General features: G+C 43.2%; 1 protein-coding gene across 2 annotated transcripts in view; it reads left to right on the top strand.

Moving 5' to 3' along the window:
- The window catches only part of MRPS35 (mitochondrial ribosomal protein S35), a 556,289-nt gene that overhangs the window by 328,004 nt on the left and 203,774 nt on the right, over positions 1–24,511 (top strand). For both annotated transcript variants that reach the window (XM_044082715.1, XM_044082717.1), the window contains exon 6: positions 20,920–21,029. In XM_044082715.1, the coding sequence (XP_043938650.1) occupies positions 20,920–21,029 (110 nt within the window). The remainder of the gene's footprint in view (positions 1–20,919; positions 21,030–24,511) is intronic.

The raw sequence follows: 24,511 nt of genomic DNA, 5'->3' as shown, positions 1-24,511 counted from the left end.
GAATGAGAAGCATGCCTTCTAGCTCATATGTAATAACATGGGTCTTAAGCAAGTTGATTACTTGAACTTTGTAGCAAAAGTGTTGACAAGCTTTCTTTTAAACTACATAGCTAAAACAAAAGAGAAATATAATCTGTATTACTAATATAATGGTTTCCCATAGAGAATTAGTATATGATTTGATGTACGTGGGAGTATTCATGGATGAAAATTTGACCTTAAAACAATACTCCAGTGTCCTTCCCAACACTAGAGTGTTACAGTCGTGCTGTCTGGCATACCACAATATTTATTAAGCATTAGCAGCAGACAATAGATGGCATCACCCTCACAAATCCCTCTAGCCTCCATCTGAAAATGTATTTTCTTTTTCTTATGCACAGAATAAGCACATTTGAACTTTACTAAGGATATGATATCACAGCAGTACATCACTCTGTTCAGAAAAGGTCTTGGTGCATCCACAGACATTGACCCCTCAGTAGACTTGTAGAGTAACCAAATTTAACTCATCTTCCCTTCTCAACTTTCACTTAATTGAGCTGATTAGCTAGCTAAAATTAGCACAAGTTGTCACTCGTTTCCCCTTCTTCTTGTACACAAGTAAGGAATGACCATTCTGACTTTGTGTTCCAGCACTTCCTAATCATTCTTAAGTTTCTTGAAGAACTATACCCTGTGGTTATCTTATCTTTTATTACAGTTTCCCACTATACATTCTGTACTGTTTGCTGTAATATGTGTATGATATATAAAATACACACCTACAACATATGTATGTTTTATATTTGTGTGTATATGCATGTGTTTATATACATATCTAAATATATATATATATATATATATATATATATATATATATATATGTGTGTGTGTGTGTATACATATACACACATATATACATATGTGTATCTATTTGATGTATGCCTGTACATACATACATATATCTATGTATATATATATATATATATATATATATATATATATCTATGTATATATATATATATATATATATATATATATATGTGTGTGCATACGTATATATATATATATATATATATATATATATATATATATATATATCTATACACACACACATGTATACACATACACACATTACACACATACAAGCACTCGCACCTGTGGGCATTTTCTAGGATTGCCATTTCACATACAGTATGTCTTTAGAATGTGGATGGAGACCAGAGAACCTGGAGAAATGCTTGCAAACTCTACACGTAGGGCACTCCAGTCAGGAACCAAGCTGGGGAACCAGGAACTGTAAGGTCACAAAGCGACCAACTGTGCCACCCTGATGTATTTATGCAGACATGTCTTCTATGTTATCCATGTTTGGTTTATGTTTTATGGAGCTTACTGATAATGCTTTGTGTACTGTGACCTTGAAAAATTGCAGAGTGGAGTTTTTCTTTGTAGGCCTTCATTAATACTTTAGCAGTTAAGAGGGGATCAGGAGAGACAAATTGTGGGACAAATCAGTGACTATATTCTGTTCAAGTCCTACTTATTGAAGGTCTTCTTTTATCAAGTATTGCAAGAGTCTGGGTAGCCTGGTCACTGAGCAGTAGTCATATGTTTTTGTAACTAGTTAAATGGCTACATATGTAGGAGATTATGCAGGCTCAGAGTGCATAAGCACTTGGTGTTGCATAATACCAGATATTTTCCTTGCCTTATGTTTTTGTGATTTCAGGGTTGATAAAGTATAAATAATTAGCAGAAGGTGCTGGGAGGCACAAAGAAGCCCCCCCCCCCGGGGGGGGGGGGGTTTGGAAGCAGGTTTTTGAGGAGTTTGTGTTTGTGCCTGCTCAGTAGTCAGATGTTTCAATGTTCTTGATTATTTAATGGCATTGAGGCAGTGATATGGGTTTGACTATCATTCATTATGTGGTTTGTGATATTCGAGCAAACTGTGTGCCTTCCCTTGTTAAGTCGTACAGGATTTAGTTGCATACTGAAAGTTTTTTTAAAAAATTTGTGGAAATATGGCATGCACATAAGGACATTAATGAATTATTTAATGTTAAATTTGCAGCATATAAATTGATATGTAACTTTAAAGTTTCTTTATCATCAGTTATATGACTGATGTCTTTAAATTTAACACCCCCTTCCATTTGCAGCATCTCTGAGCCTTTTGTCACATCTGTGTACATATGGTGCAATAGTTAACTCCATTGTTCAATCTAATATGCTAAATTAAAAGAAAAATGCTTATCAGATTGCTGAAATGGAATAAAGTACATGTACTTCTTCTTCTTACGGCTTTTCCCGATTAGGGGTCACCACAGCGGATCACCTGTCCGCTCATGATTAGCAGTAGAGTTTTACACTGTTGAGTTGCCAGCCCGGCGCCCAACCTTCCATGGAAGACACACACATGCACAAACTCACACCTAGGGCCAATTTAGAGTATACAATCCACCTACAGCATGTCTTTGGGATGTGGGAGGAAACCGGAGCACCCAGAGGAAACCCATGCGACCACAGAGAGGACATGCAGACTCCGCACAGAAGACATCCCAGCCTAGAATCGAACCGAAGAACCTCTTGCTGTGAGGCGGCAACGCTAACCTAACCGCTGCACCACCACAGCCGCCAAATAAAGTACATATACTAAACTATAATAAACAGTCATCCTGTGTTTAGGGCTTCATCAGATAAAATGGTTCACATTTATTCATTTCAAATAAATTCTATTATTTAGATCATATACTTGCTTGGTTACATTTTAAGGGAGCCTGGACCTATGTGTACCTTACAGTTGCACTCAGTGTCTTAGAAAGCAAATTTTTTTTTTGTGTGTCTTTCGGCTTTTCCCGGTTAGGGGTCGCCACAACGGAACTCCGGTCCGCTAATGATTGGCAGTAGATTTTTTACGTGCCAAGTTTGCCAGCCCTGAGGCACAACCTTCAACGAAGGTATGCCCATTCACGCATGTCTCCACACAGAAGACGTTCCAGCTGAGAATCGAACGGCACAACGTCTTGCTGTGAGATGACAACGCTACCGCAGCACCACCACCGCAGTCTTAGAAAGCAAATAAAGCATTTAAAATTATTACTTAATGAATGCATTCAGCAAAAAATGTGCTAAATCTAATCTTGTGTTACATGTCATTGGCTGGGTTTCTTGTGCATTATTCTGGAGTCATTCTGCAGCTTTGCTGCTCATGAAAATAAATCTAGGTCAAGATGTCTTGCATTGCAGAAGTCAGTAAAAGATGAGAGCAATGTCAGTGAGACAAAGCACATTGCAAATGAAGGTGTCTTCAATATGAGAAGGGTTTGCAAACAGGTAATGTAAAATGAAGCAGTGTTGAGCATGACAGAAACCATAGCACATCTGACTTGGCTTCACTCCTAGTAAGCTGATTGTGCCTTTTGTTTGTTCGTGTTCATTTATCTGTGCTAGCAGCATCAGTCCATATCACTGGGGGGGGGTCCTCTTTGTCCTCTAGGGATTTAACTTGATCTTCATCCCCATAGAGAGGCAAGATAGTTATGTTAAGTCACTCCTGTCCTTCTCTTGTTTAACTCCTCCAGTGCCTAAGTTACTGAAACTTAACTTGTCTGGGCTACACTTTGGGTTTCATAGCAACATTATAGCCTGCACAACATCATGTAACATTCAGCATCATTTACAGTGTTGCAGCTGTACAGCTGATGCTTTTGGAGTGCCCATTATATATGAACTCGTATTACTGGACAGGAAATACAGAATGGTTGCAGGTGCAACACCTAGCCCAGCCAAAGTGACATATAGTTCTATTAACATTAGTCAGTTGAGATCCTGTAAACTAGTACAGAGTAAAAAGTCTGCCCTGGCTACCAATTGTGACGTACAGACGCTCATCGTGGCACATAGCATTGTTGAAACATTTTGCTGGATACAAAGTTGAATCCTCCCCACTGTAGCCAGAGGAGCTTTCCAGTAGCCTGTAGATCATACACTAAGTATATATTTCTGTCATCTGCATCAAGGATGTTAGGTATAGCCCCTACGTGTTGCTGAAGCACATGAAATAGTATATCACATTACTTTATATCCCCTCAAAAGCTGGGAATTCCATAGGGTTGTAGTTCTCTACTGATGCAGAGGGCATTTGATCTCAGTGCTGTAATAGTCTACTTCCCATAGCTGCTATGGTGGTGGCTGACTTGAAAAAAAATCAGCTTACAGCATCATCATCTAGCATGTGTGTAGTGCTGACAGCATCAGCACAGATGTATCCTGCAGATCTCTTTGGAATGCCTTTGCTGCCCATATGTGGGAGAGGAATGACATGCATCAAGCCTCCTTCCAGAGAAGCATGTTACAAGGACATCATGCAGATATGCCTGGAAGTGCTGCACTAGTCCTAGCCACAGCCATCAGCAAAGCAATAAGGTTAAAGGTTACTGTGCAAAATTATTGAGAGCTCTTATAGGTTTTTTATGTATACCATAAGTAATGCAGCTTCATAGGTTCTTAGGTGTTTACTAGGCTAACGACCACAAGGGCCTTTTTAAGCCTAACCATGCATCCCGTATCTTTGACAAGTTCTGACACCCTTGATAAATGTAAGCACGGGCCTGGGAGAGGAACCATTTACAGGTTACCCATTTGTATTAGAGACATAGGTGCCAAACTAGGGATGAATTTCCAGTTTCCCATCCAATTGTCCAAGTTGCACTTGAATTGGATTAGGGAGGAACTCTACTTCACGTGGATGGGGAGCCTGTTCCATAGCTTACCCCAAAACTTACTCTTTATAACCATAGATGATACAGTAAACTCTCATTTAACCAGCACCCTTGGGGATTGGTATATGTTGGATAACTGTAGATCTGAAGTAGTTAACTTCATTTTATCTGCAACCTGTGGGTATATGGATCCATATCGGATCCGAGTCGGCAACTTTCTTTTAGCATCTGCTCCAAGCTCCGAGCTCCTCCCCCTACCCATAGTACACCACCATTTCCTATCTTCCCTCAGATCTCGTTTGCCACGCCATAGTAAGCATCGTGATCTCCTTTGCTCTAAGCTTCAGGGATAAGTAAGTAGGTTAGTTCTGTTTTTGTGTGCAAGTGGTAGTTTTCCCTTCCTCCCCCCTTTAGTGTACGCTGTTTGTCAAAAAGTTTTATTATTGTTGAAAGTAGTTCTAGGCCCACTTCCCTTCAGCATGTGTCAGTGTGCGTGTTATCTTTAGGGAGTGGCGATTAGTGTTAGACTATGGCTGATCAGCCTGTCGGTTTTCAAAAAATGCACAGTGTGTGGCCATAAGCTCTCACCGGCTAATGGTCACACTCTGTGTGTAATACATTTGAGAGTGCCCCATTGCAGGCTTTAACCTGTGGGCCGTCAGGGGCAGGAAGGCTAAGTTAGTTGCCAAGGGTCTTCTCCCTGCCTCCATGGTGGATTCTGCCATGGCCACAGTCTCAGGTATTCCCACCCAACCACCCACTCAGACAGGGACTCAAACTCCCACTTGTTCTGGTATTGGGGGCGACAAAGGCAAAGGTAAAGAAAAAGAAAAAGCAAGAGAAAGAGAAAAAGAAAAGGACAGAGAAAGGTGCAAGGAGGATAAAGAGAGGAAGAGGGATAGGCCTTGCAAGAGGTCCCCGGATAGGGAATCTTTCCCTATTACACCATCCAAGACTTTGAGGCCAGCTTCTTCCAGGCTCTGATCACCCTGTTTCTCGCCGGAGCCATTGGAGTCTTCTGATGCGAGGCCTTCTTCACCCTTACTGCACAGACCAGCCAGATCCGAGTCGGTCGCCTCTTCGCGATCGACTCAGTGCCTATCAGACTTGGGCATGGACAGGATGATGCGGAGATTCATTCAGACCCAAATATAGATGGGAGTCTTGCCAGGCCCCTCTCCTTCTGGAGGGGGGAACTCCATGCCCTTTTTCCACCCCATGTCTCATTCCCCAATCCGTGCGGCTGTTTTCGGGGTTCTTGGATCTGAGACTCTTTGGAGCTGGTAGCTCGGTGCCGACGGTTCCACCAACCTCGACTCTGGCTGTTACCTTGAGTTCCTCAGATCCGGCCAGTTTGGATCCAAACGACTCTCGGAGACGTGGATAGATAGTTGGACCTGAGGGAATGGATCCATCTCCGGCTCCAACCTTTTCGGTTCCGAACCGTTCCCTTGGACCTTGGGCTATCCTCGCTTCGGCTCCGATCCCTGCTTCGGACCCAGGAAGAGCTTTTTCATTGCTGGGTCCAAGGAGGTACGCTCTCCTTCGGCGTTCGAAGTGGTGGAGAGGGTTCTCTCCCAGGGATTGAGACCACAGCCCATTTCCTTGATTCCACCTAGACTCCACTGGATTTGGCAACCACTCCCTTCATCCTGTCTCAGGGACAGCCCGTGCCAGAGGAGCCCCAGGCTGTTCCCCTTGAGGAACCCCACGCGGCTCATGAGTCCTCTTCAGAGAGTCCCACTGAAGAGGGCCCCCATAAGCGCAAGTGCAAAAGGAGTCACTTGGACTCCCCTGACTCCCTCACTATGGACACGGATTTAGATGGAGAACGTTCCCCCAGGTCACCTCCCGAAGATGTCTCCTTATGAGACATCATGTAGATCCTCCGCCAGAGGGGAGGTTGGTCAGCCCTAAAACCTTCTACGGATGAGTCCGTGTTCCTGTAGGCCTTTGGCATGGGCCCATCTACTTCCTGGGTGTCCCCTCCTACGGACCTCTTGGTGGACCTTATCACCACATGGGCATGGAAGGAGCCTGACATTGTAGAGCCCATCCCCAAACACCCTGACAAGATTCTTTCTCCTCCCACCGACAGACAACCTTGGTCTAAAGGAGCCCCCGTTGATACTATGGTGGTCACAGCAGCCAACAAGAAGGAACTGGCACAAGAGAGTTCCTCAGTCCACCCACGGGACAAGGAGTCCAGGTCAGTGGATAGGCTTGGGAAGCCCGTTTATTCGTCAGTGACTTTTTCCATCCATGCGCTAAACTGTTTGGCACATGTGATATGGCTGCAGCCAGACCTTGTTTCGGAATTCGCTGAGTCTCCCCCAGAGTCCTTATCGCAGCAGGACAAGCATCTGTTCTCTGCGAAAATGTCGACTCTGAAGTCGGTATCAAACACGTCCATGCGTCTCCTTTCCCACACCATGGAAGGAGCAGCTAGGGTGGCTGGGACAGGCGTAGCTATGCGGCGTCACACCTGGCCCACGTTGTGTCAGTTTGCGGACCCTTTCAAGGCATCTTTAAATAATGCTCCCTACGACAGCCTTTTCGGGAAGACAGTACGTGACACTCTTGTCCAGAGGCAGAGGGGGACAGGATCGACGCCGACCCAAAGGTAGAGGGGGGGGGTCCCAGGAACTTCGGGTCTAGGGAACCTTTTTTTGACAGGCCCACTCAGCAGCCCTGAGGGGTTGCCCGACTGTCGTACTGTGGAGGTAGTCGTGGGGGAGATTATCATTGCACCCAGTGGCATGGGAGTCCATAACTGCAGATCGTTGGGTGCTACAAATAATATCCAGAGGCTACACTATCCCGTTTCTTGCCCCGCCAAGTGCTACAAGACCCCTCCCGGATGTCCCACCTGCTCACGGGGAGGCCACAGCTCTAGAAGTTTCAAAGCTGCTTCACAAATGAGCCATCAAACCGGTCCCCCTCGACCAGTCCGGATTAGGCGTTTACTCCAGGTTCTTTTTAGTGCCAAAAGAGACGGGGGGACCTCAGACCCATTTTGGACCTGTCAACTTTGAACCTGTCTGCCACCAAACAAAAGTTCCGGATGGACACCTTGTAGTCCATTTTACCTTATCTCTGAGAGTGTGACTGGATGTGCTCATTAGACCTCCATGATGCTTACTACCATATCAAGGACCACAGAAGCTCCAGGGCATTTCTTCGCTTCCAACTGGGAGCCAGTCACTTCCAGTTCAGAGTTCTACCCTTTGGTCTCACCACAGCCCCCAGGATGTTCACCAAGGTAATGGCAGTAGTAGCAGCTCACCTGAGGCTTCAGAGAATTCAGGTATTTCCTTACCTGGATGACCTGCTCTTCGCTGCGTCCACCAAGCTTCTTCTTCGTCTGGCTCGAGACTACATTCTCCTCTTGACAGATCGGCTGGGGATTACAGTCAATGTCCAAAAATCCCTTTTGCAATCAGTACAAGTTCTAGACTTCATCGGGGCACGGCTAGACACTTTGCAGCTAAAAGTTTTCTTCACACCAGATAGGATCTCACAACTTGGGTACTACATCGCTCTAATCGTGAACCTCAAATTTCCAAAGGCGAGCGATTTGCTTCGGGCCCTGGGCTCCATGGCTGCCTCGATTTCTATTCTCCCTTGCGCACGCCTCTATATGCGGGTCCTTCAATGGACTCTAGCTGCCCAATGATCTTGGCTAGACCTGCCCATGGATTTTCCAATAAGGATCAGTCACACCTGCAGGACGTCTCTCCTTTGGTGGCTCCTTTCACCAGAGGTTGCAGCAGGATGCCCTTTTGTGCCATCTCCAGCCCAAGCCACAGTGACCACGGATGCCTCCCAACTCTGGTGAGGGGGACACTGTTTGGGAAGGACAGTCCAGAGCACGTGGTCCCAGATAGAGACCAAGTTGCACATAAATGTTCTAGAGATGAGGGCAGTGCTTTTAGCATTGAAAGCCTTCCACACTGTCCTTCCTCTGTGTTCAATTGCAATTCAGTCAGACAACATGTCGGTTGTCTAGTATATCAACAAGCAGGGGGGAACCAGATCTTATCCTCTGTGTCGTGAGGCCATGAGAGTGTGGGAGTGGGCGATTTCCACCGGTTGGTTTCTGATTGCAACACACATCTCGGGATGCTCCAACATTTTAGCTCGACAGATTGAGTCGGGCTATTCTGATGCCATACGAGTGGTGTCTGAAACAGTCAGTAGTGGAGGAGATATTCCTTGCATGGGGACAGCCTTGCTGCGATCTCTTTGCATCTCCTTCCAATGAGATGTGCAGCGCGTCCTTCACTCTGATTCCATCACCAGGGGATGCCCCCAGAGAAGCTCTAGTCCATGTTTGGCCCCCCGGGTTACTGTATGCTTACCCACCGTTACCACTCATTCCGAAGTTTCTTCAGAAAGCCTGTCGACTGGGGTGCATAGGGATCCTCATTGCCCCATTCTGGCCTCGTCAAGTTTGGCTCCCCTTCCTTTGGTCTCACCTTCTAGCACCTCTGTGGATTCTGGATCCCCTGTCCAGATCTAATCTCTCATCCTTCGGGTGCTTACCCTCCCAATTTGGACAGTCTAAAGCTAACAGCTTGGCTGCTCCAGTTCCCTTGATTTCCAGGACTCTCGGTCTTTCATCTCCTGTAAAATCTATACTAGTGGCTTCTCTCAAAGATTCCACTAGGGAGGTCTATCACAGTAAATGGAGATGTTTCTCTATCTGGGCCTCTCAGAGAAACCTGGATCCTTTTACAGCCCCTGTTCCAGCGGTGTTGGAATTAGTATTTTTCAGCAAGGAGCTAGCTCCTCCACGGTGAAAGTACAGCTGGCAGCCATTTCTAATTTTCATGAAGGTGAGAATAAGATTGCACTCACCTCTTCTAGGCTATGTAAAGACTTTTTCAAAGGCACCTTCCTTCTGCGTCCTCCCATCAAAGATTCGGTTCCTCCTTGGGATCTCACTTTGGTTCTTCAGTCATTAGTATCTCCTCCTTTTGAACCTGCTGTATCAGTGGATCTAAGTGGCATCTCAATCAAACATAAACCAAAAATGAATCTTCCTATTTTCTTTCCAAATTTTCAGAACAAAGGGGAACATAAACTTCATTTGTTAGATGTTCATAGACAACTTCGTTTCTACCTTCATAGAATGCAACCCTTCCATAAGTCCGATCAATTATTTGTCTCATTTTCCAAACCTCGTTTGGGCAAGGCCATTTCCAAGGTTTCTTTAGCCAGATGGATCACTCTTTGCATTCTACACATTTACGAAGCCAAGGGGTTATCTCCTCCTGGTCTGATTAAAGCTCACTATACCAGGTCCATGGCGACTTCCGCTGCTTTTTGGCCTTGGGTTCCTTTGGATGACATTTGTGCAGCAGCAACTTGGGCAAATTCTCATACTTTCATCTCCCATTACAAGTTAGATCTGATTTCCAGAGGGATAGCATCCTTTGGCTCTGCAGTGCTCAGGAATATCCTTCCATGAGGGCCTCCCAGGATTTGTTGAGTAGCTGGGGACTCTGTCCCACAGGTTGCAGATAAAATGAAGTTAACTACTTCAGATAAAGAAGTTACGTACTCACCATAACGTTCCATCTGAGTAGTTATACTTCATTTTTCTGCAACCTTCCCACCCTCCGTCCCCCTGACCTTTTCATGTGATTAAACATTTTAGGCTATTTAGATGAGTTGCTAATATGTATAGTTGCAGCAAACTCGATCTGAGGGAAGATAGGAGATGGTGTATTATGGGTAGGGGGAGGAGCTCGGAGCTTGGAGCAGATGCTAGAAAGAAAGTTGCCGGCTCAGATCCAGTATGGATCTGTATACCCACAGGTTGCAGAAAAATTAAGTATAACTACTCAGATGGAACGTTATGGTGAGTACATAACTTATTTTTTCTGGTTGTTTGAGAGTTACTATTAAAAATAGGCCTGACTTATACTGTACCTTATACTATTTGTTTGGTTTGACTTGTTCTCAGATTGGGGAGAGAGAGGGAATTTCCTATCTTCCTTTTTAAAACTCTAAAAACGTAAGGTGTGTTTCTGCAAGGGGGGGTGCAGAAAGTGCAACATAAGAAAATTGTACTATATTTCTTCAATATTTTTTTTCCGGTTGCTTGAGTTCTGGTTAACTGAGAGTTTACTGTACTGTCTGATTTCTCTGTTGGCATGCTTTGCAGAGGTACAGCCAGGCTGATGACCAGATTCCTACAGTGGTGGGGTGTGTATTTGTTAACCTGAAGATGTAGTTAAATTTCATGGCTGTCTCAAGAGCTGTGCTACAATGTACACTGGACAAGACTGTGCATGCATTCCCTGTTTAGACTATGCTGTAAAACATATGTTTGCATTCAGGGTTGGCAGTAGGTCATCGTGTAGGTGGCATGGCAAAGGAAGTGACTGAATGTGACCTTCATCTTGCTGAAGATGGGAATGGTCCGGGTGAAGCATTACTACCAGCACAAGCCACATATTAGACCATGTATTTTTGCACAGTGGATTAATGACAGCATCTCTTGGACTTGTATGCAGAACAATTTGTGTAATGTCCCTGCTGTTTGTGTGGATACATTGTCCCTGAAATGTGTGATTGTACTGCACACAACATAATAAATGGACAGAATCTTCTAACACACAGTCTGCTAAATAATGGAAGCTATGTAGTAAATATGCTATGTAAAGTGTGCATCATGCAGGCAGCCACTTGCACAGCATTAAAACAGTTGTGCATTATTGTTTGTAATGATTATGGTATACAAACAGCTGTGCAGGATAACTCACTGACATGTTTTGACATGCATCTAATGTTAAACCTAATGGCTCTGTTATGGCTGCTGCCACCACAACCACTTACATAGGACTGCATATGCCTGCTTGCACCAACACAGGAGTTGTATGTTCTGGCTTGCTGCAGGACTAGCCCCAACAGTGAACATCCTGGAGTAAGTGAGGTAATGAGTTAAGTCGCTTAAGGTTGCCATAAGTTTGTGCAGTCAACCACAGGCCAAGACCTTCACCAGCACTGCACTGCCTGGAGGTGTCCTACAGCAATACATTTTTAAAAGTTTCAGCATTTCAGCCATTCAATGAAGACATCAAGACTTTAATAGCCATCTTAGCCATCTCGGCCAAGAAGATGGCAGCTGTGGAAGGGGTATTGGCAAGAATGTGTTTGTTCATTTATTCTGGTTCTATATTTGGTTTAAGAGGATTGGGTAAGAGTAAAGAAGAATAGTGCCAGGATATTCTGACTCAGACACCGTTTGTGAAGTATAACTTTTGGTAGCACTTGGGTTCTTCCTCTGATATTTCCATTTTGGTGTGGCTTGAAAACTTTTGTGGAACCTGTGCCCTGGCTGTGTTGTACCCCCTACTGGCACGTCATGAAGTGCCATTCTTTGCTAGTGGGGCATACCAAACCTGTGTCTTTTCCAGTTTTTGGATTGCCTACACCTCTTACTAGTGCAGGTTATATGTCATGCTCTCGCTCCCACGTTTGTGAGAGAGGACTTGACTAGCCTTTGTGCCTTCCCAATACATGTCTGCTCTCCACACAGTTTGAGCCTCAGTCCTGACGTATTCATATACTTACCTTCTCCCACCTGTCTTATACAGTGCACCCATCTTAACTAACCTTCAGGCTACAGTTAAAAGTAATCTGGAGGCATGCTATAATAAGGTTGCAACATTTGCCACCAACAAAAACAATACCACATCCGCCATTGTATAGCCTTAAGGCATTGAATTGGCTCGAACTGCCCCCACCACTTAATTACTTACAGTTTATCTCCACATACAGCATTATTCAGAAGGCCGAAACCTGCCCTGCTTTTATTCCTGTTTTCCATTTCTACCACAGTAATAAACTATTTTGCTCTGGAGTTTGGCATAATAGCGAAGTTGTTTACCTTACAGACACAATGTACAAGGTTTGATTCTCAGTTTGGGAAGCATGGCTAGGCTTGGAAAGGCCCACTTTGGTTGTTACCCTTGTGATCACTTTTGAACTATGAATGAGCAACATCTTTTCAACATATGTAAACCCCACAATTCCTGTGGCCAGTCTGTACTCCTACTGTGTCACTAAAAATTAGAATTCTATCTGTATAATTAGATCTGCCTGTAACATTTCCAACTTCAAACGTCTACTAAAAAGCTATTTAAAAACAGACATTCCTCTGCTTCTGCACTACTCCAAGCTGAACTAGTATCCCCCCTCTCCAGCGTACTACTTACTTATTCCTTCTCTCTGAACATAATAAATCCATTTATTAGGTTAAGAACAAATAGAGTTTTGCCTACGCTGTGGTATCTAGTCATCTCTGTTCCAAACATTTTACACACTGTGTTTAATGTCATCTCTATGAACTGCAGCTTGTGAATCCTTTAGCTGCTAATGATGATCTTTTTCATCTTGTATCTGTCGAAATATTTGCACTGTGTGCATAAGTTTACACTGTATGAACTGAAGCTGTGATTTTTTACTTGGGTAATACATTCTTCTGCATTAGGCTTTGCAATAATTTTAGTTAACTGCAACCATATTAAGTCAGTACAGAGCTTTTCTCCTTGGGCCTCTGCTGAAAATAGGATGTTATCTTAGTTGTCAAATAAAATAAAAATAAAATCTCCTATTTGGAGGTTCCTGTTTTTGATGCTCAAGTCTGGCACAACTTCTAAGTGACTGTATTTCAGAATAGCTTCACTGTTGCAGTAAATAATAGTAATAATTGAGTTCATTTACAATTGAAAATGTGTTAGTTTACACATTTTCATCCTTGCTGATGTTCTTCGTGTTTCACTGTTGCAGTCATTACATTTGGGTTATCTGTTTGCAGGTAGCCCTCAGTCAGTCTGATTAACAAAGTCTTGGGTCCTGCATCAGTTGCTGTCCCTTCTTCCATGACGTCAGGTCGTCAGAGGTATAAAACATGCAGCCGATGCCATTACATCAGTCTTTCTTGCCGTGCGGTGCCCGAAGCAGAAGCAGTTCGCAAGTGCCGGTCGGCTGACTCCTGAAATTTTCGTTTTCGAGTTTCAGAACCAAAGTCTTCAACTAAAGCTAAGTACCCCTTTGGGGAAACTTTTTCTTGCTCCTTACCAATGTCAGTAAAAGTTAATAATTGCATTAATTGTGGAAAGCAAATACCTCATAAAGATTTTCATTTGTACTGTATTCCTTGCCTAGGCCCTGACCACGACGTACCTTGCCATCGGTTTTGTGCTTTATTTAATCAGCGCGCTATCCGTTGTCGGTATATTTTCACCTCTAAATATTTCGGTTCTCAGTTTAATTATCCAGAAATGTCATCGGTTAGCCCATCCGACTACCGGGATTCCAAAAAAACACAAAGCTAAAGACAGAGACAGGCCACCAAGGTCCAAAACTGCCGACAACGCTTCTGCTAAGCCAGTCGCCAGTTTGCCGGTACTCAGTGAGGCGCTTTTGCAGCCCCTGATACCCGCTACTTCTGATTCGCAGGCCTTTACTGAGACCCATTCAGAGTCTGATATGCCATGAGATGCATCAACTATGGAACCTGCGGATGTCTCTATCTTGGATGGATCCGGAGCCGTTGTGCAGGCACCGGCTTCTGAGGGTGTATTCAGGCCTACGGACTTGCATATTAAACTGACGCCTCCTTCTTTACTTAGGCCTAAATCTCGATCCATGTCTAAAAAACCGACACCCAGGCCACATGCTCAGGCCTCTAGGATTAAAAAACAAATGCTAAGAATGGCTGAAGATCTAATAACTCTAATCAGGGGTAGCCACCCCCCCCCACCCCCCCCATAAGAGGCTTAGGACTGAAGTTGATTATGAATCTCCTGATCAGGGTTCTGTTTTTTTTCTGACTCTTCTGTTGATCTGGATTTGTCCTTACCTACTTATGAGGATTCTGATGATTTTTCTTTTGGGGAAACCTTAAATACTCTAAGGGAGTAATCTAAGGGAGGAGTTCCACTGGGAAAGCCAGGATGTTTCTGATTAAAAAAAGAGGCTTAGGGATTTCCTTCTCCTACCTCAGCATAAGCCTTTAGCTATTCTCCTTTACTGGACATTGTTGATGATGCTTTCTCGGAATCTAGTTTGGCCCCTGATTCCCTGCCTCCTGCTCCCAGAAAACCTGACATATACTACAGGGTCCCTGAGTCCCACAAGTTCCTTTTCAAAAATCCTATTGCAGATCCAGAGACTATTTCACAGGGGCCCAAGGGTATTAAGGCTTCTACTGCTAAAAATCCTACCCCTTCTGATAGAAGCTCCAGGGCGCTGGATAGATGGGGTAAGAAGATTTACACTTCTGCAGCCTTGGCCAGTAGGGCTTTAAACTGCCAGGTTCATATGTTAAAATATCAGCAACATGTTATTGGACTGCTTTAACAGAAAATTATGTTGATTCCTGACTGTGTGGAAAATAAAGAATTACAGGATTTAATGCATTCTGACGAACAAGTTGGGAAACATACTTTGCAGTGTGGTTTTGATTCATTAGAGGCCTCTTGCAGGGCTGCTGTTACTGGGTCTGTGCTCAGAAGGCATGCTTGGCTTAAGGAGCAATCTTTGCCTGATCATGTTAAAGCTAAATTGTTGGATGCTCCTTTAAATCAGTGCCGCCTGTTTGGCAACAAGGCTGAGGAAGTTCTTAAAAAGATGGAAGATAAAGCTAAATCTATGCAAACTGTTAAAGACTTTTTACAAGTTCAGCCTCTTAGATTTAGTAGGCACTGGCCCTCTAAGAATTGGTCCTTTCCAGCCCCTTCCAGGTCTTCTCAAGCCAAACCCAAGTTTCAGTCTCAGGGGACTCGCAGAACTAAGCAGTGGGGGGGTCTCCACTTCCAAGTCTGGGAATAATAAGACTCCCCCCTATGGTAAACTGTCTCAATGACTTCCTTTTAAAATTTCCAAGCATTTATCAGTGGACTGCCCCTTTGGGGGGAAAGATTGCTCTTCATGCAAAGAATTGGGAACTCATTACCCAGGGCAAATGAGTTTTAAATATGGTGTCCCTGGGATACAGACTTCACTTCCACACGTTGCCAACACCAACTGGGTAGCCAGACCTACTCCATATCAGTGGGCAGAGGCCCAAAAACAAGTACTTTCTCTCTTAAGCATGGGGGCTATTCAGCTGGTATCAGAAGAGGAAAAGGGACAAGGTTTCTACTCTAGACTTTTCCTGGTACCCAGAAAAGACAATGCATGGCATCCTATCCTGGACTTGTCTACTCTAAACACCTTTCTGGAGATTCCAAAATTCAAGATGCTGACTCTTCACCAATTACTTCTTATGCTAAGCAAAGATGTCTGGTTGGCAACACTAGATTTAAAAGAAGCATACCTGCACATCCTAATCAGGGAATCTTGCAGAAGATACCTATGCTTCAAAGCAGGCTACACGCACTATCAGTTCTCTGCACTGCCCTTTGGCTTATCTACTGCACCCAACTGCACCCAAGGTATTCACAAAGTGCCTAGCTCCAGTTATTGCATTTTGCAGGCACATAAATATTTAAATATACCCATACCCAGACGATTGTCTAATTCAGGCAGAAAGCCAGGACATACTTTTGAATCATCTGGCCTTTGTAAACAGGGTTCTAACTTGTCTGGGGGTACACTATAAACAAAAAGAAATCACACCTGGTACCCTGTCAAGAAATTATATTCCTGGGTGCAAGCTTAAATACAACTTCCCAGATGGTTACTTCATGCCAGAAAAGCAAATTCATTTGACAATCTACTTCAAACAAGTGGCCACAAAAACCCTGCTATCTGCAAGACAAATACTGCAAGCCTTGGGGTTCATGGCCTCCTGCATTCTTCTAATTCCATATGCAAGACTGCATATGAGGAAACTACAATGGTATCTAAAAAGTCTATGGTGTCAACTTTCTCAAGATCTAGAAACAATGATTCCTATCATACCTAGCGTACGCCTAGAGTTCCTTTGGTGGGCAGAGGCCTGCCACCAAAACAAGGGGCTACCTTTCACACCACCCCTTGCTGCCCAAACCCTAACAACAGATGCAACAGACTATGCATGAGGGGGCTCACCTGGCAGGGAAATGCATTCAGGGCAAATGGAACCCACGTCAAATGCACTTGCAGATCAATCAGAAAGAAATGTTAGCTGTACAGAATGCTCTGACAGCCTTCAAGGACCACATTCTTTCAGGACAACTAATGGTAAAGACAGACACCACCACTGTTATGTGGTACATAAACAAGAAGGGGGGTACACATTCTTACCCCTCTGCAGACTAGCCATGGCATTGTGGAACACAGCCTTGAGCTACCAAGTGCACCTACAAGCTCAATTCCTGCCAGGAAAATGAAATACACTGGCAGACGGACTAAGCAGAAACCTCATGGACCCACACAAGTGGAAACTGGAACCAAGGATTTTCAACATGTTGACAAGCAAATGGGGGAGCCCAGATATAGACCTGTTTCCTCTCCCCAGAACTACAAATTGGACAAATTTTGCACAAGGACTCCCCACATACAAGCCTGAAAAGTGGATGCTCTGTCCTTCAGCTGGAAAAACCTATCAGTCTATGCCTTCCCCCCCTCTGCCTCTACTCTCCAAAGTACTACTAAAAATCAAACAGGACAAACCAAGGATGATTTTGATTGCTCCAGACTGGCTGTGCCAACACTGGTACCCCCTCCTGTGCAGTGTGCTATGGTTATCTCCATGGCACCTGCCTCCGATTCCTTCCCTGCTGTCTCAGCAGGAGAACCAGATTCTGCACCCTCTGCTTCCAACACTGAACCTTGCAGCCTGGGTAATTACTTAATCTCTCCTTTACCATCCCTCAGCAAACCTGTGATGCATATCATTTTAGAGCCAAGGAGGCCTAGTACTAGAAAATCTTATGCTGAAAAATGGAAACGATTCTGTCTGTAACCAGTCTCAAGGGATGAGCACAGCAGCACCCAATTTACCTCAGATTTTACAATACTTAACTGAGATGCTTCACAAGGGCCTGTCTTTTTCCTCCATTAAAATCCATGCCTCAGCCATTTCAGCTCATTATAACACAGAACCTCCCCTCTTCTCTCATTCGTTGCTCAAGCAGTTTCTCAGAGGGGCCAGAAATTTGACACCACCCAGGAGAGCTCCAACCCCAACCTGGGACCTTAACTTTGTCTTGGAGAAACTCACTCTACCTCCTTTTGAGCCAGCTGCTACTGCAGACTTAAAATTTCTTTCTTGGAAAACAGCTTTCCTTTTAGCAATCACTTCAGCTAGAAGGGTATCTGAATTACAGGCCCTTATGGGAGTGGAGCCTTTCATCATCTTTCATGCGGACAGGGTGTCCCCTCAGAACCAATCCATCCTTCATGCCCAAGTTTGGTATCCAGTGTGGCTCTTAATCATTCCATTCATTTGCCAAACTTCTTTCCCAATCCACAGAATAAAGGGGAATGGATACTGCATTCCTCGGATGCGCACAGACAACTTGGATTCTACTTGCACAGGACTAAACCTCAAAGGAAATCTGAACAACTGCTGGTGGCATTTGCTGCAGGGGCAGAGGGGAGGGCTATTTCAAAGCAAACCATTTCTAAATGGATAAGCCATTGCATTAATTTCTGCTATAAGCACCATGGAAAACCTATCTCCCAGGGGATCAGACCTCACTCCATCAGGGCTGCATCTACCTCTACAGCCTTTCTCAGAGCCATCCCTACCAGGGACATCCTAGAAGTTGCTACCTAGAGTTATGTACATACTTTCACCAAGCATTATCATTTGCCAGTTTTCTCTAAATCCAGAGCTGGCTTTGCCACTGCAGTCTTGCAGGGCCTTATAGCTGGCCTTGATGCTATCTAAATTCCTCCTCCCTACTATAGCTTTGGGAATCTACCCAAATGTATTGACTGCAACAGTGAAACACGAAGAACATAGTACAGTTGTGTACACTTACCATAAATGTAGATGTTAGAGTGTATTCACTGTTGCAGTCCTAGTTACCCTCCCTCCAGCCCCCTAACTTCTTTTGGCTATACCTCTACTTTCCTTTATTATGCTTAAGAGCCTTTTTGGTGTATTTGCTTTTTTGTTGGAGGTACATATTTGTGCTTTTATGTTTAATTGCTTTCCATTAGGGGGGGCACCTGATATCTGGGGCAAGGAAAACTGATGTAATGGCGTCGGCTGCATGTTTTATACCCCTGACGACCTGACGTCATGGAAGAAGGGACAGCAACCGACGCAAGACCCAAGACTTTGTTAATCAGGCCGACTGAGGGCTGCCTGCAAGCAGATAACCCAGATGTAATGACTGCAACAGTGAATACACTCGAGCATCTACATTTATGATAAGTGTACACAACTGTACTTTCTGTTTCTCATGAAAGCTAGCACTTGGTGCACTGATGTTGGTATTGACATACAATGGTACAGGTTTCTCATTGTAAAGTTGGTATCCACCCACATCAATTTTTGAAAGTGTTAACCTTTCAGCTTTGTTTTCAATGCTGACATGCTTCATCCAGCAGTCGGCCTTCATCGTGAATGTAATCTCTCTGATTTTCATTTTATTACTTGCAATGGCTTCATTATTGGGCAACTGTTTTGTGTATTTTATCTTGTGGGTATGTCTTCCCTTTCAGAATGCCCTAACAGATGTCCTCATGTTACACACATAGACACCCTAAATATGGACACCTTTAGGGGTTACTTTGTTTGGTGCCAGATCATAATACAGTTACTTGTGAACACTGTGTGAAGTTTAACAAAGCCAGTCCTGTTTGACAGACAAAAAAAATTACAAAAGCTTTCTAAGAAAAAAGAAGCAAAAAGTAAGGAACTTAGTAATTGACTATATAATGAAAAAGGAAGAAATGAACTGAGGAATCAATGCAAATGAGGTGGTTACAGAAAAACTTAAAGTAAATTTGCCTCAAGTTCCTGTGAAAAAAGTAGCTTAGAGAGAGATATTGGTATTGTCCTCTGAGCTGCATAGATTCGTAGGCTGTCTAAGCTAGTGTGATTCTGAATATCCAGTAGCTGAGATGCCTAAATGCAAATGTACCTTACTAGACTTGCGAATCTGTAACCGCCGCACACCATCATGCCTGCCTCCCTACCCGAGCTAGCCTATGTTCAGGTGAATGCTGTCAGTAAAAAAAAAAAAATCACTTAAAATTGAAGGACGCACCTTGAAAGCAAATTTGTAAGACCACTTTTAAGGAGACTGCTCCCTAGATGGGAAGAAGCTGGTAGGTGGAGGAATGGGAAAGCAAAGTTTGAATGAGGAATTAGTACAGTTCAGGGGCATTTAACATGCAGTGAAAGCTGACTTTGGAGATGACAAGTCAATTGAATAAAAAACTTGTTAGAAACAGAAACCGCATAAATGTAATTGTAAATGTCTTTCAAATTACTGCTTCACAGCTCTTCATTCTCTGGTTTGATTTCTCTGTGCATCCTTTTCCTCACAGTTTCATTGCGGGTTTTCAACAGATGATCCATATTCCTACCAAAAACCCCAAAGGACATGCCTTTTCTGTGTAAATTGCCTGTATGTTTTTGTATAATGTATGTTTGTGTGTATCCTTTAGTGGGCCATCACCCTTTCCAGGATTAGGTCTCTGCATTGCTTGCTAGAATAGGCTGTGCTCCCCACTCTGTGTGATATGTCAGTGAATGAACTAATGATTAAGTTTGTAGTAGAGTTTGATGCACTGTCTAATCACTATGGATAAAGACATTTCTTAATTGAAACAGTTCAGTTACATAGCCAATGGTACTTTTTTTTGTCAAGTTATGTCTGCTTTTTAGCAAAACACTGTTCGTATAGTGCTCTGATCTTAAGAAAAGTGGTATTGTATCTTTAGGCTTATTCCATTTCTCAGACACGTTTCACCTCGTACTAGCTGTACTAGCACAAAGTGATCCCAGTCTAGTGGGTAATGAAAGATGATAATTGTCCTGCTATAGAAGAAGCCTTTGGGCTTGGTATCACTGTGACAGCTGACTGTGAAGAGACAAACCTTTTGTAAACATACTTTTTTTTAAAGAAGCAAGTCTTATTTTTCATCTGCTTTGTAGAAGAAAATATATTTTAGGGATTAAAACATTTAGGAATTACAGAGGTCTTCATTATCATTTGTTCTTGAATTTCTAGGGTAATACAATATTCTTGTCAAGTAAACGGATGTCAAAGTGTGATGAAATTGCTTAAATGTTTTATTTTTCTTGAAGGTTAAACTTTCCAGGCTGAACATGGATGATCATGCAAGAAAGAAGTTCATTAAACTTGTAGGAGAGCGTTACTGCAAGGACACTGATACCCTAACCATTACAACAGACAGGTAGGGTAATGTGAGAAAAATACCATGTGTTAAAGGTGTTCTGTGGGGCTGCTAAGGTTTGTTTACTGGTATGACTTCTATTACAACATCTTAAAGTGCTTTGCAGATGCTTGCTGAGAATTACTAACCACCGTGTTCTGGAATGGATTTCCTTGTTTGTGTCATGTGGTTTACACCTGACTGTTTCAGTGGCTTTGTTTTCATGTAAAGACAATGTAAGCCATAATCCGGTACTTGATTTAGGCATACTTTACTCTTTACTTATGTCTGCATTTTTATTAATGCAGTTTGATGTTTTACTTAGACTTTTTGTTCATGCCTTTTGATAACAGTTTTTGATAAATCTTTTTTCTTAGAATGCATTTATTTGTTCAACTTCGATGAACATTTTACAGATGATACCTTTCTATTTTTACAAGTGCTCATACTGAAAACATATTATAGATGATAAAAGTTGTTTTTTGTAAGTTTTGTTTGATATCATAGATAATATTCTTTTTAATGGGGCAGTTAAAATTAGGTATTGTAGTAGAGGTAAATAAAAATAATGCCGAACAGCTGTATTCCATCATTAATATATGAATGTTAGTAGACATTTTATTTTAAATGTTTTTCTTGATGGCCATACTTCTCAGAAGTTTCCAGATATTACATGACGTTGGTTTAGTCATGTATGAAACATCTTTCCTGAAGTAGCTCTTCATGGATTCCAAACTTTTGTGCATATTTTTTTGTCTTCTCACAATAGTTGTTAAAGTTGCGTAATTGGACAGCAGGAAAAGTTTTACATTCCTTAGGAAAAGAAACTTAAAATAAAATAAATACAAATTCAGAGCATTTCCAACTAAAGTTCTATGTATGGAAACATTTGTTCAGCTTACAGCTAGTGGGTGACCGACAGATACTTATTGTTCAGAGGTGTTGCTGTAGTGTATTTTTTTGAGGTGTATACATTGCCTGTTTCATTAGTCATGTTTCTTAGTCTTTTTGTACTGGGTTAAATAGTCAATGGTGTAACATCAAGGGCCCTCTTTGTTAAGCCCTTAGCTGGATTCATGCATTCCACTGGTTAATATTTGACAAGTGTCTTGAAGATGTCATACTTAGGGATGCATTTTCAGTCATAATGAACCAAGTTGTGACATGACATGGACATATAAAGACACCAGTCTTCAGAACTAGCCATTTTTTTGCCACTCCAATGATTCCAGCTAACGTGAATGAAGATTCTGTAGTCACATGTCATATGAGTCCTTTTAGTATCCATGAGCCATCAGGTTGAATGAAGATTCTGTAGTCACATGTCATATGAGTCCTTTTAGTATCCTTGAGCCATCAGGATCCAAGTAAAGACTTGCACCATCACTGCCTTAACTGAGAAGGGAAGAGGACAGTGTCAAATACCAACATAGGTTTAGCCCTGCCAGTTGATGTGAGAGAGGAAAGTTTTTGTCTTACTGTGCGACTAAAAAGATGACAGCAGTCAAACATTTCTAGTTTAGGGAATGATGGTAGGATACTCAGCACAGCCCCTGGGCAAAGATCTAGGCATCACTAAAGGACCAGACTTGAGGGATGGATCAAGGCCCATCCCTTTTGAAGGGAAGTCTACTCACCACTGATGCTAGGTTCATCCTCAGTAAGTGAGATGACTTAAAGTTGCATCACTTCTCCACCTCAGTGGCAGAAGAGGGAATTGGAAGAAGCATGCCTCAGACTCCTACCTCTGATTCAAATGTAGTGTGTGGTGATTTCCATCAGTGTCAAAGTTGAGTCGGACTTGGTGGCTCTCACCAGTGAATTGAGTTGTATCATGAAAGGCTTTGGGCTTGCTGAGGATATTGCTTCTGCAACACATACATTTAGACTTGATCATCCTGTTGGATGTGAAGACCTTTGACCTGACGTTGGACCTGGTATTGTAGTCTGACAATTTCCTTGTTCAGTTTAGCCTGGAGATGCTACCCTACAGGTCCACTATTCATAAACTGAGGGAGATGTAATGTATTGATCACACTGCTGTAGCTGATTTCTCTTCTGTACCAGTTCAGTTCCTTTCAAAAAATGGTGCTGGTCCTCTTGATGCCTTGGTCAGTGTGACTATACCAAGTCATTGTCCTTGGCAGTTGAGTTACTTATCCCACGTCATGTTCACCTTCTCTCTACAGGGAGGCATAAGCCATGATCATGAGCTTCAACTGTTACGCTGAGAAGGGTGCAGGTTGAAGTGTCAGTGGTGGCATCCAGGTTTGTCGAGCTATGAACTTGACCTAGATGAGCACTAAGATACTAGGGTGAGAACACTTAAGAAGGCAGCATATCTGTCCAGGGAGATTTCAGCAGTTGGCAGATCAGACTTACTCTATCAGGTGGTAGACAGGCTGTACAGTTCAGCCTGTCTTGCCTCTCGGAGCTTTTTTCTTCTCTGCATTGTGATTATTCTGCTTGGCTTTTAACTTGTAAGGTTGCAGCTATCACAGTTGCACTCGTGTTGTTTGACCTCATGGGCTCATCAGTTCTTCCATGCTTTCATTTTTCATCTGTCTTGATGTTGCTTGATGTTTTAGATTACAATGAGCTCTTGATTCTGATATAAGCCATGTCTTTTTTAGTCTGCCGGCTGGACCACTGACAATCAAGGTTGGTTCAAGTCTGCTTTGATGGCATTGCTCCGGTGATAAATATATCAAATATTGGTTTCTTCTTTGAGCCTGGGGTTCTCCTTCAGCCCAGAGGAGGCCAGTGTTGCAGCTGTCCTTAAGATGCTGTCTTTAGACTTGTTACATGCTGGAGGAATAGATTCCCTTCGCAGAGACTTCCCTTACTATGGAACAGGGTCCCGATCTACATAAGACAGAGCCCCTCACTATCACTCTTCAAGAGGAACCTTGATTAGTGGATGGGTAACAGAAAGTTCACACCGGGGATCACACCAACAGCACTACTAGATAGGGGCCAAGGGTACTAGCTGCTAGTAAAAGGGTCTAGGGAACTACTAAAGGGGCGGTGAATACCACACAACGTGGCTGGGCTAATATATGCCTTTGGGCAGATAGCCCAGTACCAACCTATGAACCTGTATTTCACAGCTGCTGCCCTATCTCTATCCTTGCACTTTTTGGGTAAGGTTATCAAGAAGGTAGCTGCATGCAACTTGAATCCTGTCTTGCATTTGGGTTGCACTGCCACAGAACTGAGATTTCTGCTGTCCATATAGTCCGTGATCTCCTAATGGTAAGAAAGACTAGGAATACTGTTCAGTACTAGTCCTTCTCTTAGATGTCTCAGATGTATTTGATACCATAGACTGTGTTGTTTTGATTGAGGACCTTAGAACTTAGTGTGGCATTTCCTCTGCGGTTTTAGTGTTTTGCTTTCTAACTCTTTGGCTGTACTCACAAGGATTCTTCAAGCTTTTACACCTCTTTCCCTGGTCCTGTTGGTTGCGGAGTGCCTAAGGGTTTGATCTTTGCCTCTTTCCT

Source organism: Protopterus annectens, chromosome 9.part0 (assembly GCF_019279795.1).
Source record: "Protopterus annectens isolate FY-2018-M chromosome 9.part0, PAN1.0, whole genome shotgun sequence".
NCBI classification, from domain to species: Eukaryota; Metazoa; Chordata; order Ceratodontiformes; family Protopteridae; genus Protopterus; species Protopterus annectens.
The sequence above is the reverse complement of the archived record's forward strand: the minus strand, read 5'-3'. Positions and strand labels throughout refer to the sequence as shown.